Source organism: Cavia porcellus, unplaced genomic scaffold (assembly GCF_034190915.1).
Source record: "Cavia porcellus strain 051 isolate PalLab524CR breed Dunkin Hartley unplaced genomic scaffold, mCavPor4.1 scaffold_1, whole genome shotgun sequence".
Taxonomy (NCBI): domain Eukaryota; kingdom Metazoa; phylum Chordata; class Mammalia; order Rodentia; family Caviidae; genus Cavia; species Cavia porcellus.
In genome coordinates, this window is record NW_026947484.1 from 47,620,303 (window position 1) to 47,640,410 (window position 20,108).

The following is a 20,108-nucleotide window of genomic DNA, read 5'->3' on the forward strand; positions in this document are numbered from 1 at the left end:
TCTGGTTATTAACATAGACTCTCTTGCTACAAATACCTTTGCCTGAAGATTTGGGTTTTTATAGCATTCACAACTTGCTATAAACAATCAATTCCTTACTTCCAAAAAACAAACATCCAAATGAAAAGGAAAAAAAAAAAAAAACAAAAAACAAAAACCCTTTAAACCTTTGGTACCTTTGGATTCAAATCAAAAAAGCTGTAATACTTGAATCGGAGCAGCAGGGCCTCATTTTCTTTCACATCTTGTTCCATAAGAGATCTTGAGGAATCGAGCCACCTGAACAAACCCGTTAGAGCAAGAGAACAAAGCAAGGCGGAATAAATAAAGTGTTCTACCACTCGGCAGACAAAGAAATGTTTCAGTTTTATCTGTACTCAAGACTCACCCTTGGTTGATTTTTGCTTTATCAAGAAGAGCTTGAGGCTTGAACATTTTTGCCAAGATTTCTGGTGATGTGATTGGCTGACTGACAGCAAGGATACCAGGATTGCCTTCTGACAGAGCACTATCACCAAACCAAGCAGAAGTTGGTGACAAGGGGCTTCCATCATGAGCATCATAAGTGGGGGTCATTGTTTTACTATAGAGTCCTGGGCTTGAATATATACTTCCTAGTAGTAAGTGACATGAAAAAGAGAAAGTATGAAGAACGGAATCTTCAGCATCAAGAACAGAATTTTCATTTTCAGCGACAACACATGCTACGATACAAAGCACACTGAAACAAGCTTCAATCTGGAAGGAAAGCTTAGTGCATTACTCTGTCGTGAAAAATACGTGACACTATCTCCACTTGTGTAACATTAGCGTGTGTAATAACAAAGCCATAAGAATACAATGAAGTTGGCAGAGATTCTGACGGAAGAGTCAGTTCAAGGGACTTAGGAAATAGGGAGGCAGCTGAAGCAGACAGACTAATGCTTTTTGTGTTTAATCGTGGCAAGGCTCACCTTTCAGAGGGCCAATGTAAAGAACATCAGTGCCTATAGGAAAGGAAAGAAAGGAATTCAGAAGGTAAAGGACAGGCAACAACAGAAGACAGAAACAAAAGGATGAAAAGTAAAGTGGGGAAAAGACTTTTTCCTAATTGAGTGTCATAAACTCAAGTACATTATTTCAAGTGGATTTAAGAACAAAGGACTTTAAAACTAAAACCTAAGCAAAACAAGAGTTTGGTAAAAAATAATGAAATGTCAGGCATCCATGTCTACAACACCTGCCATCTTTTGAAGTCATACTGTTGTCAACATAGCTCAAAGGACCTACATAAATCCACATAAATTAGGAGATCAATTTTATGTTTTCTCAGTGAATTCTAAACTAGTTTCAACAGTTACAAATATCTTATTAGCACGAAATGGTGGATAAAACTTTGCTCTAAAATATGTACATTTTACAGTTGAACTCCTAAAGGCAGACATGTATTACAATTCTTCAGTCTTACGAGACTAGGGGTGTAGCTAGTGACTACACAGATAAAAGCTTCTTACATTAGTCAATTGAGGATATATGCTTCCTCACTTAAGCTGCAACATGGAAAGAGATCAGATTTACTTAAGACATCTAAAAAAGTTCAGAATGCTATTAAAAGCATCTCCCCAAGTCCTGTTAAATTATATTTTATCCTATAGTCATAATTTCAAAAAAGAATATGTGTAATGGGTATAAAACTGTTTAAGAGTGACCAAAAGAAAATGTTTTTTTTCTGTATTACCTAATTGAGGAATATGTTTAGAATCCCTTGCCTTTTTTTTGTACCGGGGATCAAACTCACAACCTCGCACTTGCCAGGGAGGGGCTTACACTGCTGAGCTAAATCCCCAGCCCCCCTTTCCTTTCTTAACTCATCCCCCCTTTAATTGTAGAATCAATTACCTGTAAAAAAGTGATATTCATGCTAGAGATTTTTGGAGTTGACACAACCTAGTTTAAGAAGAGACGGCAAAGTAAAAACAAAAGGACTTTTACTGAGGAAATCTGGTATCTTGCTAGTCACAAGATACTCAATTTTATGTTCAGTGTATGTTCTTACAATTTCAGAACTGAAGCAACTTGTAAAATCTAAACATTGTAAAATACAAAGGAAAGCTGGGAAATCTTTTAAGTGTTTGACACAGGACACTGGCATAGTTAAGTCTCAGAGAGTTTTGTTCAAAAAACTGGAACCTTAAGCTAGATCAGTATTTTTCAAACTGTGACATCTTTATTTCTTTGTATTACTTTTTTTTTAAAGTTTGTACCAGGGATTGACACGCTTAGCAAGGCAGGCGCTTATGCCGCTGAGCTAAATCCCCAGCCCTAACTGTGACATCTTTAAAACAAAGATCTAAAGAACTGAAAGTATTATTCCAGGTCAGGTAGGCAGAGATTAATTCTGCTACAGAAAATATGCATATAAACAAGGTGCTGAAAACCCTAAATAAGTAAATAAAGAGTTGAAAAACATTTAACTTTTTTTTTTTTTTTTGGTACTGGGGATCAAACTCATAACCTCATGCTTGCCAGGCAGGCGCTGTGCCATTGAGCTGTTTCACCGGCCCAGACAGAGTTCTACCTAACTTCTAGGTAGAAATCTACCCTTATTTATTGCACAGATCTTCTACTAACAATAGTGACACAGTCTATCCTAGTATGATGAACTGTAATTACTGTTCAGAATTAAGTTAGAATGGACAGTTTCTTTATGAAGTTTCCAACTGAAAATACACTCTAAATCACACGTGTATTAGAACCAGTCACACACTCCAATCTCTTCCCTCTCAGTTTTCTATACAGTGTACTTCACATTTGATTGTTCCTGCCTGTTGCATTGGCAGTATGTGGTAATAACTCATTTGAGAGTTCAAATAGCTCTATTCTCATTTTAGAAGAGAAACCTCATGCAAAGGTCAAAGAACTTGTTGAAGGTCAAGAGCTAGTAAGCTGCAGAGCCGAGCTGTAAATTCTAAGCCAGTCTTCACCGCAGCTGTACACGCTACCTTTGTGTGCTGTGATTTATCCATGCCACTCTCAAGTGGTACGTGTCTATGTGTCTTGTTACTGATATTTCTACTGCAAGCAGAGCTTCGGTAAACATTTCTGCACTCGTTTCCCAATTCTCGCTACACTGCTGGGTCAGAGGTAGGCAGTGTTTGAATTCCTTAAGTCAATTCAGAGCCAACTGCAACTATCCTGTTTCCTATTTGCCTAATTCCTATCTTATTTTTTTTTAGAGGTAGACAGAAATGAATTCAAAATGTCACACAATCTGGAACCATCTATTACCGACATTAAAAACCCCATCTGACCAAACAGCTCCTAAAGTACTGGATTTTATCACAGTGAAATCTGCCTCATCATTCAGTATTATAAGCTGTACTTTTGCCACTTATGAGCTTCATGACCTTGGGAAAATTAACACTTGAAGCAAAATGGGGATGCCATCAAAATCACAGGAGTTCTAAAGTGAACGATAATATGTATTAAATGATCTTGTTACATTTTATTAACTGTGACAATTAATGACAATGTTGGAGGGATCTGACATTATACATTCTCCCTGCCCAACTGGAGATTGAACCTAAGGCCCACACTGAGATTCAGCGTTAGCCTTTTAAAACAATTTTGAGACAAGCCTCACTATGTCAAGCTTGCAATCTTCCTGCCTCAGTTTCTCAGAGTGCTGGGATTAGAGGTGTGCACCACCATGCTTGGCTGCTTATTTACTTCTATTCAGCTAAATTTTCTCTAAAATAAATTCTTAGACCGGGTAGTAGCTTCATCTATTACAAATCGGAGACCACCAAGAGGAGTAAAACGAACTGCTGGGCTTACTTGTGGTGTTGTTTTGTAGCCTACTTTCCTACAAAATGAAGCATCTTTAAGACATGGATTAGTAATTCACATTAGATATGAACTCCTACGGGAAAGCAGCAATAGTTCGTGCAAAACTGATCAGGGCAACCCTAAAGCCTGAGAATTTGGTGAAAAGGCGGATCTAACCCAACTGCTTTTGTTCATTAGCTTACATTATAAACCAGATTTCCTACGTTTTGTCATTAGCATCACAATTAATGAGGAAGATGAAAAAAATCAGTAAGAATAAAATACAGTATTATTAGGGGCTGGGGATTTAGCTCAGTGGCATAAGCGCCTGCCTTGCAAGCACATGGTCATGACTTCGATCCCCGGTACCGGTAAAAAAAAAAAACAAAAAAAAAAACCAGTATTATTAAATGCTTCTAATCCTGCTAGTACCTTCTCGGATGGCTTTTCTTGTGAAATACATATTTTTTTCATTCCCAGTCTAGCTAGCCATTGCTGGATAATCTCAAAATTTCAAGATTACCTGTTAACTAGACCAGCAGTGTGAGGATCTGTATGCACAACAGTTTTTACCCATGGCTTCTGGGTGAAACTCTCTCAGGTCCCAAATTCCAACTAAGACTTACACAATCTGTCACTCTTACAGGTTCTGATTTAGATGTTATGAACCTTCTGATTACCACTATACATTTGAAGTACAGTGTGGGGCTGAGGATTTAGCTCAGTGACACAAGCACTTGCCTGGCAGGTACAAGGTCATAAGGTTGATCCTTGGGACCAAAAAAGAAAAAAAAGACTACAGTGTAAAGATTTGGGGGAAAATTTAAGCTTTTTTTTTTTTTTTAAAGGCAAATGAGGCCACTAAAATTAACCAAAAGCCAGTGTGGTCTCTGGCTAATAAGAGCAGGTCCACCGGCCTTGGCGCCTCCTTGACTAGGGGTGTGCTGCTGGCAGCAGAGTCAGCACTCTGCACCACTCTCCTCATGCTGTTTTTCAAAACTAGTGAGGATCAAGTACAAGATTACTGGTAGTGTTTGGGACCAGAGCTGCTCAAGAAACGTGGTTGTTAGCAGTAGCAGCCGTTCAATACAAACACTGGTTTTCTTTTCTGAAAAGGACACTGGTTTTCTTTTCTGAAAAGGACCATTTGCAAAGAACAGTCCAGAAGTGTCCCTCAGGGCACTCGACACTGTCCAAAGGTCAAGCCTCTGGGAAGAAAGAACAGGAATGGTACACAGACCCAGAAATAACCAGCAGCTGCAGTCTGGATGAAAAGGGAACTGGTGGGAGTAAGAAAAGGGAGCTCAAGATGGGCGCTTAAGAGGTGGATGCTGGTCTTGAATAGAAGCCAATCAGAAATCTGGCAGCTTAGAACCAGCATAAAGAGGGAACCACAGAAGTACAAATTAGTATCTAATGTAGAGGCTCATTAGTCTCTGGAAACAGGATAAAACAAAACCAAATGAAACAGGATATACTCAAAAATTATCCTAAAAATCTCAAATAGCCGCAATGTACACTTGTTATCTTTGAACACCAGATCAAGTATGGCAGGAACTACTTAATCATGTAACTATTAACCTGTCTCATTACCCATAAAATCCACCATAATATCCTGAAATCTCTAGCTGGTAAATTAATCTTCAAAGTCGTTAGTTTATGTCAATTTTGTTTGTTACAATAATTAAAGCTGGAAAACATAAAAACAAAAGAAAGATATGCAGAGCCCATGATAACTAAATTAACTAGGGACTTGATAGAGAAGAGAGAAAATAACTTACTAAATTATGTGAGGATCAGCAATTACAAAAAACTGGAAGAAACAGGTACATTTTACATTCTGCACTAGACTGCTTTGTGAAGATTTTAAAATCTTAGCCTTAAAGACAGCTAACATACAGCTGGGATGGAGCATGGTGGAAAAGTGGAGGCCTGGGGCTCCAACTCTCTAAGGGGAGGGGCGTGGACAGACAAGGGTTATATAAAAGAGATTTAGAACTCCAAACAGCAGACTCACTCTAAAAGGGCTTTAATCCTACATTTAAAAAGTTTCTTTTTAAAAAGCTACAAAGAACTACCTATTCATGCTTTTAAGATAAAGTGTTAAGTAAATTTTTTTGGTTATATTTTGGGGGGGGAGTAGTGGGGGTTGAACTTACAACCTCACGCTTGCTAGGTAGGCACTTAACGCCACTGAGCTAAATCCCCAGCCCTGTTACTATGCTCTTAAACTGAATTTATATATGTATTTTTAAAAAACCTGCCAAAATTATTGCTTTTGGTTTGGACAAGGGACCTCTCCTCTTGAAGAACTAATCCCAGCCTCTGAGAGCAGGCCCGAGGTGCAGCTTGTCAACTGGCCTTGAGGCCGCTTCCATGACCCTCGCCTTGAGCTTGGTAATCTGCTGCAATGCTCCCAGCTGACTTCCTAGATTTCCAGTTTATCACAAACGACTGCGGACAGCCAGACTGAAGAGGTGCACGGGTCAGGTGATGTGGGAGCACTCGGTACTTCCTCGTCCTCTCCAGACACTGCCCTCTCAGCCCTTTGGTGGGCTCAGCAGCCTGGAGGCACCCCAATTAGCAGTGTGGAGGCTAAGCCACACAGGCGTGCCTGTGCAAGTGTAGTGTACTGCTATGGGCACCGCACAGAAATACTGTGTTTGCTGTCACCATGCTCCTCTCCCTCTGAGAACTTAAAAATCCAGTGATGAACCAAATCAGTACAACAGTTCACAAATTTGTGAGGACTCATCCTATGCAGTGGATTTATAAATGGATGACCAATTGAAACGTGGGAAACTAATGTCAGACCATGTGTATGTCCAGGATTAAAGAACTATGTTACCCATTTAACTAAGCACTTAGGCTACCCAACAGACACTCACACACCTGACATATACCAGGTACAAAAAGGTGAGAGTCCTTTCTGCAGGAAGTCCACACTTGAGGGACAATGTGGAGTACAATATCAAACACGAAAAGCCTGATGACTTACGATAGCAGGATACTAATCAGGAATCTAAGAAAGCTTTTTGAAAGACAGAACTTTAAGGAAAAGTATGTACGGAAGAAAACTGGCATGTGCAAAGCACGAAGAAGACATTCTGTGATTAAATAAGGTTTCAAGTCATAATGTACTTGCTGGTTTACTGGTTTGTACTACTTTATACCCTAAAAAGCCTCCAATCCCTGCCAAAGAATGGAGTTCTTTTGACTCTCAGAGCAAGAAACCAGGTTTCCTCTTCATCAATTTCACTATCATCGGCTAACATGACAGTGTGCATGGAAACTAACGGCATGAATGAAAGTGATCCCATGGTTGAGGAAGGGTGCTTGAGATTTCCGCTTGTTTTTCAGCTTGACCACCTTCTTGACCTGCACAAGCGTTCACCCTCTACCAAAAGATGAAAATACACAACATAGGGCTGTCATGTTCAGCTCCTTGCTTCTCAGGGTCTTACCTGAGCCAGGAGTGATAAGAGGGCCCTCTAATTCAAGAGCCTCATCTTCAGAGTGGTCATCTAACTTTTTCTTTTTTTTCTTTGTTGGATCTCTGGGTTTTTTTAAGAGAGAAAGTTCTTCAGGATGTCTAATATCTGTTAAGATAAGAAAACAGATTATTTTACTAAAACAAAGGCAAATTTAAATACACTTAATAAATCTGTAATTTCCTTCTATGTATGTTGAATTCTGCCAGACACTGATACCATGTAGAAAACTGATATATGCCACTTAAAAAATGTAGCAAAGCCAGAAAACAAAGAAAATCAACTACTAAAAGCACTCTTTTCAGTAATATCTTAAAAATGAAATGACCTTCAAGTACACAGATAACTCACTAACATAAGGAAAGCAAATGCTAGAATCCTCATACATATGGAATCTCAGGCACTGTTTTGGGCTAACACTAGAGTCAGGCTTTTCTGCTAAGTGAGGATTCTTAACACCAATGGCTGGCAGGCAGTGGGGGGGGGGGTGAGGCCAGGGTGCACACAGTCTGGACACATGGCATGAGGGGCGGCCGCCTCCCCAGCCGTCACGCTGCTCAGGATCATTCAGAACACACCACAGTTTAAAATGGTTACATCTAGACTTTGCCATTATATTTTCAGAGTAGCTGATGACAGGTAACTAAAACCTTGAAAAGTAAAACCATTGTCTATGGATTCTACTGTAATGATACATTCCTTACAAAAATAATCATGATAGGAAATCTGGAAGTCAAATATAAATGAGTCATTTACAAACTATTTCTCAATACTGGAATGATCACACAAATGATCACTTAATAGCTGCGTAATACACACCACATCATTTTAAAAATAAATGTAACTTAACCATTCTAAATCTGAGCATGTTATAAATCACATTTTAACAAATGCCTATGTACATCTTTCTCACACTGTGTTCTTTTAGAATTCATTACAGTGGAATTACTGAATAAAAGTTAAAATAATTTTTTTTTCTTTTTCTTTTTTATTGGTACTGGGGATCAAACTCACGATCGCCTGCTTGCAAGGCAGATGCTTATGCCACTGAGCTAAATCCCCAGCCCCAAGTTAAAATAATTTTTAAAAAAGAGCAAGGCTAGAACATATTTTTTAAAAAAAATTGCTCATTTGGAAAACTTTTGTTTAATTTATATTCTTTGGTAATGATGTGCATCTCATGTTTTTTATCATTTATATGTATTTCCTTCCTTTGGTCATTTTTCTCTCAAGTTTCTTAAAATCAAAGTTTATATGCATGTCAGAATCAACAAATAGCAATTTGTTTTCTTTCCATTTTAAAAAAATATTTACATACACATTACCTCATACCTAAGTAACACCAGAAAATCATTTTAATCACTATATGAGACTTTTATTTGATTTTCTATTGCTATTTGACTGTTAGTGTTAGGAATATTAAATTCTGTTTTTGTTCTGTACTTTACAGGTTATTTTCTAAAACTTGAAAATGGAATTGACCACAAGTTACCCTGAACTCAGTAGGTAATGTATCTACTATCCAATTATTAATAATCCAGGGCAAGTATATCTTAGGTACTAAAAAGCAGAAATCATCTTAAAAATAAATGCTTGTTCCTTGAATTCTGTCATTTTCTTAAAAGCTTCCAGAATACTATCTGATTTCAACTTAAAAATTGTGCAATTTTTTCAGCTAAAGCCACACAATTTAAAATCAAAGACTTTTTTCATTCTTGTATATTTGAGGTAAAAAGCTAATCCACTTATCTTTAAACATGATCTGGGAGACTCGATGCATCAGCACTACTTGTAAACTGGGTACATTCAGAAAATTAGAAGGTATTTCAAATATACCTTTTGAGCCATGTTCACTTAATACAAATGAACCATTATCTCCAGCTAGACTGTGTACGTGTGTGACACTGGGGATTGAATCCAGGACTTTTCTACTGAACTACAGCTCCAGTCCATATTTTTTATTTTGAGATAGGGTTTTACTAAGTCATTTAAGTGTCAGTTGCTAAACCTAAACTGCTCAGGCTGGACTTAAACTGGCAATCCTCCTGTCTCAGCCTTCCAGAGAGCTGGGATTAATAGGCATGTACCGCCATGTCTGACTTAAGACTGCTTTTTTAAAGCAACAAGATTTGATGTGCTAAGAGACCTAATGATTTTGAACTACACTTTTAACGAGCAGTATATACTTGGCTTTAAATGTCATGTCTGACATACTGGGATGAAAACAAAAGCATTAGAAAATTCCAAACATTTGGTGATCAGTACGTTAATATTAAGTGAGGAACAGGGTGACAATGGTGGGAATCTCTCTCTTAACCCCTTCATTCCTAAGTAAATTATGTACTAGCACACAGTGAAAAATTTAGAAAGTTCTGAAGGATAAAAAAACAACCAGAGAGAAAGGACATGCTTCCATCACAACTGACCACACGCATGTCCAGTGGGGTGGGGGACACTGACTATGATTAACTTGAAAAGTATCTGCAGAGGTTTCTGGCAGGCTCCCCAGGGCCAGAGAATTACTAAGCTACATGATTCATACATTGAGATTTGTGCTCCTAAGACATTTCCTGTCAGTTCACAAACTAGTTGCTAAGTAACTAGAAGAATGACCATCCTTACCTAGCTTTTGGTTTGCCCTAAGTAGATGAGGCAGTTCTTACACTAGCTGCACCCATGAGAACCACCTATGACATCAACAATAGCAACAACCATATTAATAACAAAGTACATGGTTGTTGTATAAAAGCTCTGTGGGTAATTCCAATTCCAACTTCTGAATGGGAGCTTCTGGGAGGGCAGAGAGACATCATACTATTCTAAGGACAGGCAGTCCTGTATTGGGACTGGGGAGTCAATGGGGCACATGAGTGTGAATAAAACAACCAAAATAAACCCAGTCAGCCATATATATAGTAATTAATTTGCTAATGCAGGAATGCAGATCTTACCAATTTATTTTATGCCCTGTATCAAGAAGGAACTTCACTAGTTAGATACAGCATTTATAATACCACACAAACAAGTGTTTCTGAACCTTTTTATATCAGAAGTTACACTGTAAAACATTTAATGTTCATTATAATCAATAAGGTATCAGGAAGACCAGTTTACATGGATTACACACACAAACCATGGGGTTAGAAACTGAGGCAGACATTGAAGCATAATGTTCTTAGGCAAACAATCATCTTAGTTTTTAAAAATTTTCAAAGTTTCTGGTTAAACAATTACATTAAACCTGTGCATTTATTTTTATGCCAAAGTCACAAAGAGGGAGCATAAACTTGCTAGGGTTTTGAAAGGAACGGAGGAAGAAAACATTCAGAAAGAAATGCCAAAAAACTATTTTAGCAGGCAGAAGTCAGACGGAAGCGTAATAAACAGCTTATCAGTGAGGATGAGTGTAAGCAGGCAACACCACTGGAAACACAGATTTCCCATAGCAAACATCCAAGCATCACGAAGCACTCTTTTACTAGATTAAAGCAACCTAGCCTACTTTTTGGATCCTTTAAAGAAAAACCTGAACAGTCCTAAGGAAAAGCCACTTTAGACACCGACATAAGCTTGTTCAAGGTCTGAGTAAGGGGAGGAGGCAGAAAATGAGCTGACAGCCACCAACAGTTTCCCATCATAGGGACATATTCACAACTGAAAGTAAATACAGCCAGTGGTCACTGGCCCCTTGAGAAAGGGCTCCAGTGCAGGGAGAATTTAATATTCTGATCAGGGCTACCTAATCAAACTTTACAAATGGAAATAAGGTTACTAATCAACCAATCTTAGGAAAGAATCCTGGGCTATCTGGGTGGACTAGTGGCATTACATCATTCCTTACAAACAGAGAGGCAGGAGAGGGGAGACAGGCGGGGTGAGGTAAATTTAAATGGTGAGAAACTGCTATTGCTGACTCTGAAGATGGAAGAAGGGGGCCACAAGAAATGGGGAGACCCCTAGAAACTAAAAATGACTGTTGGCATATAAGCCAGGGAAGAATCTTAGTCCTAGAGCCACAGGATTCCTTATCACATAGCTTTGCAGAGGGAATACAGCCCTGGTGACATTAACTCCAGCCATTGCAGACTCCAGGCAGAGGACTCAGATGGGCCATGCTGCGGGGCCAGACTTTTAACCCACAGAAACTGTGTAAGAAACTGGCATTAGGTCGCTAAATTTATGGTAATTTGTCATGATGGCAAAGAGTGGTACCAGAGCTTCTAAAGTGAAAGTCAGAAACCAAACAAAAAGGACCCTGGGAGTGTATGTAACACACTGGGAAAACCTGTGCTTAGCATTCATAAAATCGAATACCAAAACAATAGTTAGACAAGTAAGGAGAAATTGTAGTGCAGAGAACAAAAAAAATCTTTAAAAGTGCTAACTCAGTGGCACCTATGAAAGATTAGTACAATAAAGAACAGGCAGGGCATAAACATGAATGTGCATGTATCCTTTTCATTTATTTTCACATGTCTGCTAAGGTGTAACTTACAAGGTCCACAAATTTCAAATGTATTCCTGAATACCTGTGTAACAAATATTCAGATAAAAACATAAAACACTGAAAATTTAAGTCTGATAGTTACAATGTAAAAAGTCTAGCAGAAGAGACACAATGTTGGGCAAGAAGATCAATCCAAGGAGAGCATCTAGCCAGGTGTGGTAATGTACGCCTGTAATCTCAGCACTTGGGATGCTGAGGCAGGAGAAATGCTAGAATTTGATGTCGTCTTGGGCTATATAGTTAACTTAATGCCAGCCTAAACTACAGAATGGGACCTTGTCTCACCAAAAAAATCAAACCAAGCCAAAAAACCACACATACAGACACACAGACACAAGAGACAGGGAGAAAGAGACTTAATGTAAGAAAATTTCACATGAACAGAAAACACAGTGGTACCTCAGTTCATAATTTAGTTCCTTCCAGGATCCTTGCTGCAGCTGAACTGTAAGCACTACAATCCTGGTCAAGCTAGGCAGGATGACCTGTAATCCCACTCCTTTAGAGGCTACCTTAGGAGGATCGCAAGTTCCAGGTCAATTTACTGAGACTGTCTCCAGAAACCTTTCACTGCTCAGCACTCCCCACACCAACAAAACAAAACACACCCCATCAGGAGTCTCTAGTACTTCACTACAAACGGTTGAAAGTAAGATGTTAACCAGCGCACACGGCCCAAAAATTTCAAAGTAGCAGAGAAAAGACCTTCACAAAGTTTCCAGAGAGAAAAAAGCAGTCCAGAGATGAAAACAGAAGAACACTATAAGGACCGTTAGTAGCAACAATGAAAGCTGAAAGCCAACTGAACAATGACTTCCTAATTCTAAGGGGGAAAGTAATTTCTGATACAATTCTATCAAAGGGCAGAATAAAGAGTTTCAAATATACAATCTCAGAAATTTATATTCCAATCATCTGTTTGATGTAACACTGATGGAGAACATATCTCTTCGAAATAAGGAAGGAAAACAATCCAGAAGAAAATACAAGGATCAAAATATTAGACAGGGAATATATTTTCCTTGGATGGTGATGAAGTCCTGTGGCAGTGGGTGGGATATACACCCCTGCCTGGAAAACATCCTCCCCAAAAGGGAACAGAAGGATGGAGGGCCTCAGAGTGTTCAGGAAAAAGAGTGGGTCGCGCGGACAATGCTTATTATCTGATCATGTTGAAAAAGACACAAATAGCAGAACAATCAGCAACATACTTATGTTGAAAATGAAGGAAATGATAAAATGCCCTGTGAGATAGGAAAGGTCAAAGTATATACTTTTGGCTCAGAAATAAAATTAGCCTCTTTGTTAAAGTAATATAAAAATTATACTGACTTAGACAAAAATCATAATAGTTAAAGAAAAGGCTGGGGCCTGGGATTTAGCTCAACACCATAAGTGCTTGCCTTGCAAGCACAAGGTCGTGAGTTTGATCCCTGGTATCAAAAAAAAAAAAAAAAAAACCCTATTAAAAAAACAGAAAAGGCTGAGCAAAAAGTCAGCAGATTATCTAAAACTCGAATCAAAGAAATAGCAGTCTAAACACACAGCTGACCTGTGAGTTCTACATCAAAAATGGAAAATATTAGAGGAAAAAAACCCTATGTACGGAACATGTACACACTGTTCTAGCTATTATTCCCTAAATAATACAGTGTAACAACTATTTGTGAAGCATTTCCATTGTATTACATGTAACAGCCTAGATGGGCAGATGTGTGTAGGTTATAGGCAACTACGGCACCACTGAACATAAGGGAATAAAAACCAGAAACTTTACCTATGAGGGAGTAGAGAATGTGACTAGGGACGGGAAAAATAGGACAGAAAAGTGGTTCTGTGCTGTCTTTTTTTTTTCTTCTTCTTCATTAATTCACTTGTTTTGACTAAAAAATTTCAAAAACTTATTTATTATATAAGGAGTACACTAAAAGCAGCAAGAATAAAACAAACCACTGCTAGAACAATTAGGGAGAGATGGTGGTACAGATGCCCAGTGTAGTGGGGTTAAGAGAAATAAGTGACAAGATTTAAGATGTGTCTTGGAGGCAAAGAAACAATTCCGCTACTATAAACAATTCTTCCACCAGCAAACACAAAGGCCTTCTGGAAAATAACACAAAGCTAGTAGAAAATCTAAAATAAATTAAAACAGGTCTCAACTGAAATGGAGTAACCAGGGCGTGGATTTACCTTCCTGGCTTTACTTAAAACAGTAAGAAATAAAGGAAAGAAAAGAAAGACTTTCATTGAACACTAAGTACCAAACAGAAGAGAGAAGAAGGCGGCAGGGTGGCAGTGGGCTTGGCTGTTTCAGCTGACTGCCCCAGCCGTATCCGTACAGCATGCGGACGTCAGGTCCCGGAGGGACGTCAGGTGCCGGAGGCCGAGGTGCCTGGACCGCACTCGGCGAGGTCATGAGGGCCCGACTGTGGCTGGAAAGCAATGCCCATAAGAGTTCTGCAGTCTGCAAGGCTGTGCCTGGAGGTCGGCTGAACCCTACCTGTTCATCTGTGGGAGGAGGCTATTCCCAAGACTGGGGAAGAGCCAGGCAGTGGACACGCCTGCGACCCAGCACTATCAAGGTAACTCAAAACTTTATTTTTTAAAAAATTTTATTTAAAGAAAGACAAAACAAAACAGAAAACAGGCAGAAATAGTACATACTTTCAAAGAAAAGAAATAAACAGTACTAAATCACTAGTTGATGTTTACATATTGTCCCCCTACAAATAATTGTTCAAGACACAAAAGTGGAATATATAAATGGGAATTCAACCAAGGAGACTGCAAACAGTTCTGCTCAACTATCCAACAAAAACTAAGCAATATGGCTATCAATCCTATACACTTAGACATGTACGTATTTATCCATATCTTCATTTATGTTGAGACCTAACAAAACGTGGTAGATTAAAATCATTCTGAACAAAGATTAATAATATTGCTGGATTTCACATCATGACACACCAGAATCAGCACTGGTACTGCAGTGCCTTTTTTTCCTTCAAAGTATTTGTTCATTTCATCATGTGTTGTAAGATCAGTTCTCATATACTGTTTACATGTTTTACGCGAGCATGAGTCTTAACATGTATTTCTATCCTTTCTATATTAGAGGGAGAAACAGAACAAAGCAAGACAGAACTAAACATTTTCCTATAGACACATAAAACTAAAAAGACATATAAAACTGCTGTATAAGGAGTTCTACCGTGGTCACTGTGCTGTCTCTTGTTATCATCAACAGAATTGGCTATTTCATCAGATAAAGTATAACTGAATATATCAGTACATAGCTATTAATAAAAACACAACTTTGTAGATAGTGTAGAGCTACAAAAACAGGTAGTAATCAGATCAGATGAATCATTGTCATTTTCAGTATAGTTGTCTATACTCTCCAACTTGATACCATCAACCTAACAGTTTTGAATAAAATCTGTCAATAAGCAGCAATCAAATAAATCAGATTTAACTAAGATCAGTCATGATACAACAGTATAAGTCATACAGGGATCCAGATGAAGTTAATAGGAAATTAAAGATGACCACTGTGCTATATCCTGATATCTTTGGGACAGTGGTCTGTGCCTCAGACCCAGTGCTTGTATACAAACTGGGACGGAACAAGTTCCATCCAAGCAGTAGGTAACTTTTAACAGGAGGTGTGGCTCAGTACAAAGGCCCTAGGTTAAATCTCCAGTACCTGAGAGGTGGTATGGGAAACAGAAGGAAAGGGAAGCGGAAATTACCCAGACAAAAAAATCAGTAATCAAATATATTACAATAGCTATTCTTTTTTTTTTTTTTAACAATAGCTATTCTAAATGTACTCTGAATATTTAGAGTAAAGCATAATGGAGAGAAAAGAGAAAGTTTCGTATTAAAAAATAAGCCAAACTATTAATGATGAAAATTATATCTGAAATGAAAAACACATTGGCTGGGATTAATAGCAGATTAAGAGCAGAAAGAGCAAGGAAATCAAAGACCTAACAGACATACACAAAATGAAGCAAGGAAAACTACTAAAAAAGGGAACACAGTGACCTACGGAGCAGTAACATAGGGTGACACACATGAAATTGGAGTAGTCCAAAACCGTGGGGGCCAGGGGTGCAAACAACAAAAACTATTTGAAGAACCAATAGTGGCTTCAAAACCTTGTGAAACTGTAGACTCACAAATCTATGAAATCAATGAAATCAAAACTTAAAGAAAACTATAACCAAGTCTTAAAAAAGCAAACAAAAAATACATAGAAGAACAAGTAGAACAGTTAACAGATTTCTCTGAAATTACACAAACCAAAAGACAAGTGAAAGACATTAATTACTTAAGGGGAGAAGACTGAGAATTCTTCTCTTAGCTGAAATGTCTTTCAGAAATAAAGAAAAATGATGCTTTTGTAGAAAAACGAAAGTAAAAAATTTCACCACCAGCAGACCTCCATTAAAAGCCAAAAAAGTATATGAAGGTCTTCAGGTAAAAGAAAAAAGATTCTTAAAACAGAAGAACACTCAAAAATGGCAACTATGTGGGCAGTTATGAAACACCAATTTCCTCATTTAAATACACTATTATTTTAAATGACAAATAGTAACATACTATAAATTTTAGCACATGTAAAAGTAAAGTATAAAATGCATGACAATAGCATAAAGGACAGGAATGGCGGAAGGGAAGGAAATTTATAAAATGGTACAATCTTTGTAAAGGTCATAGTTATTATTTGAAGGTGGGCTGTAAGTTAAGAATCACATAATGAACACTAGGGAGCAAAGAGCAGTAATTACTATTAAGTCGGAGGTGGAGACAAATGTAGTAACAAAACCCCTCAATCTAACACTAAGAGGAAAATAAAAGAGGGGACGGAAATCATAAAAATTCATCTTCATCAAAATTAAAACCTGTTCATTTAAGTGCAGAAAAGTACAAACTGAGAAAATGAAAAAGAAGTGTGGCCGCCGGATGCCTCACCATGGAACCACTGGCAAAGAAGATCTTTAAAGGAGTGTTGGTAGCTGAACTTAGGGGCATTTTTGGAGTGCACTTCTTGTTTAATAAAATGAACACAAGTGAAGACTTCAGGCAAACAATAGTAAGAACTTCCTTTCATGTTGGAAGTGTATTACAAGTCCACTGAACAGTCTGGATTTTATGGAACCAGAGAGCAAGATCAAGAACAATGGTTGGGTAGCAAAAACTAGGAAAAGTAAACGCAAGCAAGGCTGGCTTTCAACTCTCTGAGCCTTCTACCTAAGTCTCCTGAGTACTGGGATTACAGGTGTGCGCCACAATGCCTGACCCTGTTTCCTACACTTTTATTAAAAACTTAAAACTGTCACCAGGAGAAAAAAAAAAAAAGGAAAATGATAAAGGAGGATAAAAAGGGACAAGGGGCCGGATCTCCTGCAATAGGGAAGTGGTCCAAGCAAACGGGGTAAGGGGAAACGAGAGCAATAAAGATGGCCACATACAGAAACCCAATGACCTCAATAAACGTAAACACTGTAGGCCACAACACAAGCTAAGACGAATAATATCAGCAAGTACCCAAAAGGGGCTGGAGGACTGAAAGGGAGTGGGGTGGGGACGGAAGGGGAAAGGGATTAAAAAAAAAAAACCAACAACACACCAAGCTGTAACATGTACATGAAACCACTCTCGATTGACTGTAAAAGCAAGAATTGCAAACATACTAATAAAATGATTTTTAAAAATTGAAACCTGCTCTATGAAAACTGTTAATGAATGAAAAGGTAAGCCAACTCTGAGAAAAATCCTTTCAAAACATATATACAATATAATGACAATATAATGACAACCTAATTTAAGAGATGGGGCAAAGAATTCAAACATATCTTGCCAAAGGAGATACATGAGTGGAAGTTAATCACATAAAGACATTTAACATTACTGTCTTTGGGTAATGCAACTGGAAGTCCAAAGGAGACAGAGCACCTCACATCCACTAAATACTAAAAACTAAAAGGTTTCAAAGACATCCAGTAACAGACACTAGTTGTCAGAAGGCACAGTAGTACAGACACTGAAAAAGAATGTCAGTATTTCTTTAAAGTTAAATTTACCTCTCGTAAGACCTAGAATCCTACTTGAAGGTATTTACCCGTCAAGGTTACGTCCCCACAAACACTTGCAAATACGCGACCACAGAAGCTCTATTCATGTTTGCCCAAACTGCCAAAGATTCCAAATGCCGACTGGCGAATACACAAAATATGATATTATGCATACAACAGAACACCACTCAGTAAGAAGGCAGAACAACTCGGTATATAAACCAACACGAAGGGTGGAAAGTGTTCTGCTAAGTGGGAGAAACCATCCTGAAAAGACCGCACTCTGAATGACTCCAGGTACATGGTATTTCAGAAAATGCCAGACTAGTTCTGGAGGTCGATCTTAGGCTGCTGGGGTCAGCAGGGCAAAGGGGATTAGACAAAGTCTGTGGAGAAATTTTCAGGGTGATGAAACTTTTCCTCTGTTCTGGAATACAGCTGTCAAAATGTGCTGAATTCTACCCGTAAGATCGTTTTACCTTAAATTATACCTTAATAACTGACCAAAAGATCAGAAATTAAAAGACACTGGTTACATAAGCTCTTAAGTACTTTCTTTAATCAAATTGTTATTTAATTTGACCTTAATCTTTGAAGTTTTGCTCAGTTTGACTGATAGGGGCTGTGGCTGGGACCTGTGGCAGACCTGCACATGAATAAGTGCCTGGGCTGCTTCTCCACTCTACTTGCGTTAGTTTACTCCCTTCATTGGGACAAAATGCTCAGCACCTGCACCTTAGAGAAGGCACATTTGCCTTGGCTCACGGTTTAGAACGGTGTGTGGGCACTCTGGGCTCCAAGGCAGAAGTCTGATGGAGGGAGGACGTTGGGGGAAGCTGCCCAACCACAGCAGACAGGATGCAGAGAGAGAAGGGAGGAGCAGGACAACACACACCCTTCCAGGCCAGGCCCACCTCCTAACAGCACATCGGGCCAGCCTGGTCGGTGGGTAGTACACTGCTGAGCAGAATCTAATCACCTTCCAAAAGCCCCTGCTCTAACACAGGAGACGCCTAGGGGACATTTCAGACCCAAACTTTTAACAGCCTCCGTTTCCTCTGTCTGTCGCTAGTATAAAGAAACATACTTGTTTTCTCAGCCACCCTCCAGTTAAAGACAGTCATGCAACTGATGCCAGGTGGGTCAACGACATGTGAGCAGAGCTGCAGGGAGGGCTTGCTTTCCTGCTAAGACAGGTTTGGGGTGAGAGCTTGTAGATCCTCTACCTCCTGCAGGGCTGCAGGTCTGCGGCACTAAAGAGACACCCCACAAACTGAGGCCACCCAACACCAAGAGGGACGGGGAGACCTTATCCCTGCACACGCACTGAATAAAACTCACTAGTAAACTGCTATTAAATAACACAATTATAGTTCTGTCATATGACTTCTAGCCATGTAAAAATTAAGCCCTTTTTAAAACAAGTTTGGATTTCTGGTACTTGTAAGGTAAAAGAAGCACTAAATAATTTTTAGAATTAAGAGAAAGTATAACCCCTCCTTGAGGGTAGAAACAGAAATGGGTAAAAAGTATTTTTCTTCATTTCCTTTTTGTCTTTTTCTTTATAAAAAAGTCAATCTTTATTGTTACTACTAAAACCTGTAGAGTCCTTACATATAGCTTAACTTTTCTAAGTCACATTACTTTTATAATTAAAAGACGTAACACAGTGGAGCTTCAGTTCAGCTGAGTTCTGTTCTCTATCTCTGCCATGCACACATGCTTCTTCACAAAGGTTAGAAGAGAAGGAAAGAACATGAGTGAATTAACCTATGTCTAATACCATGGCAGAAAGACCCGTATTACACATCCTATGAGAACAGACTGCTAACATAAACACAGAGCACTCTCTTTTACAGTAGCTGCATATCAATTGTCAAATTATGGGAGGAAAAAAAAATGCCATTCTGTGTAGCAAGATTCTCCACTTGTGAGGCCAACACAGTAGAACACAAACAAGAACTCAGTATTTTTGCCAACAGTGGCTCTTTCAAAAAAGAACAGGAAAATGCAGCTAAACCTCATTTAATCATTACACAGAAACATTTTCTGAAGAGTTAAACTGTAAACAAAAAGATAATTTTTATCAAATGAAAAATAAACCCAAAAAACACAGAAAGTTGTTGATGTTCAACCAAATTAGATGACTCACCTTTAAATACCAACACCTCTGGGTCAGTCCTTGTCAGCAGCTGGCGCCCTTCACACTCCCTGGTAATC

At 38.6% G+C, this 20,108-nt stretch overlaps 1 protein-coding gene and 1 pseudogene across 7 annotated transcripts in view; one reads left to right on the plus strand and one right to left on the minus strand.

Annotated features, from left to right (window-relative positions):
- Positions 1-20,108, minus strand: part of Fermt2 (FERM domain containing kindlin 2) — a 73,487-nt gene that overhangs the window by 16,902 nt on the left and 36,477 nt on the right. For 4 of the 7 annotated variants that reach the window (XM_013154622.3, XM_063247808.1, XM_063247802.1 and 1 more), the window contains exons 4-7: positions 7,272-7,406; positions 954-986; positions 389-614; positions 177-279 (exon numbers count right to left, since the gene is read on the minus strand). In XM_013154622.3, coding sequence (XP_013010076.1) covers positions 177-279; positions 389-614; positions 954-986; positions 7,272-7,406 — 497 coding nt within the window. The remainder of the gene's footprint in view (positions 1-176; positions 280-388; positions 615-953; positions 987-7,271; positions 7,407-20,108) is intronic. The other 3 variants (XM_063247813.1, XM_063247804.1, XM_063247814.1) reach the window with 1 other exon arrangement.
- LOC134475833 (protein CEBPZOS-like) lies at positions 16,604-17,015 on the plus strand (annotated as a pseudogene).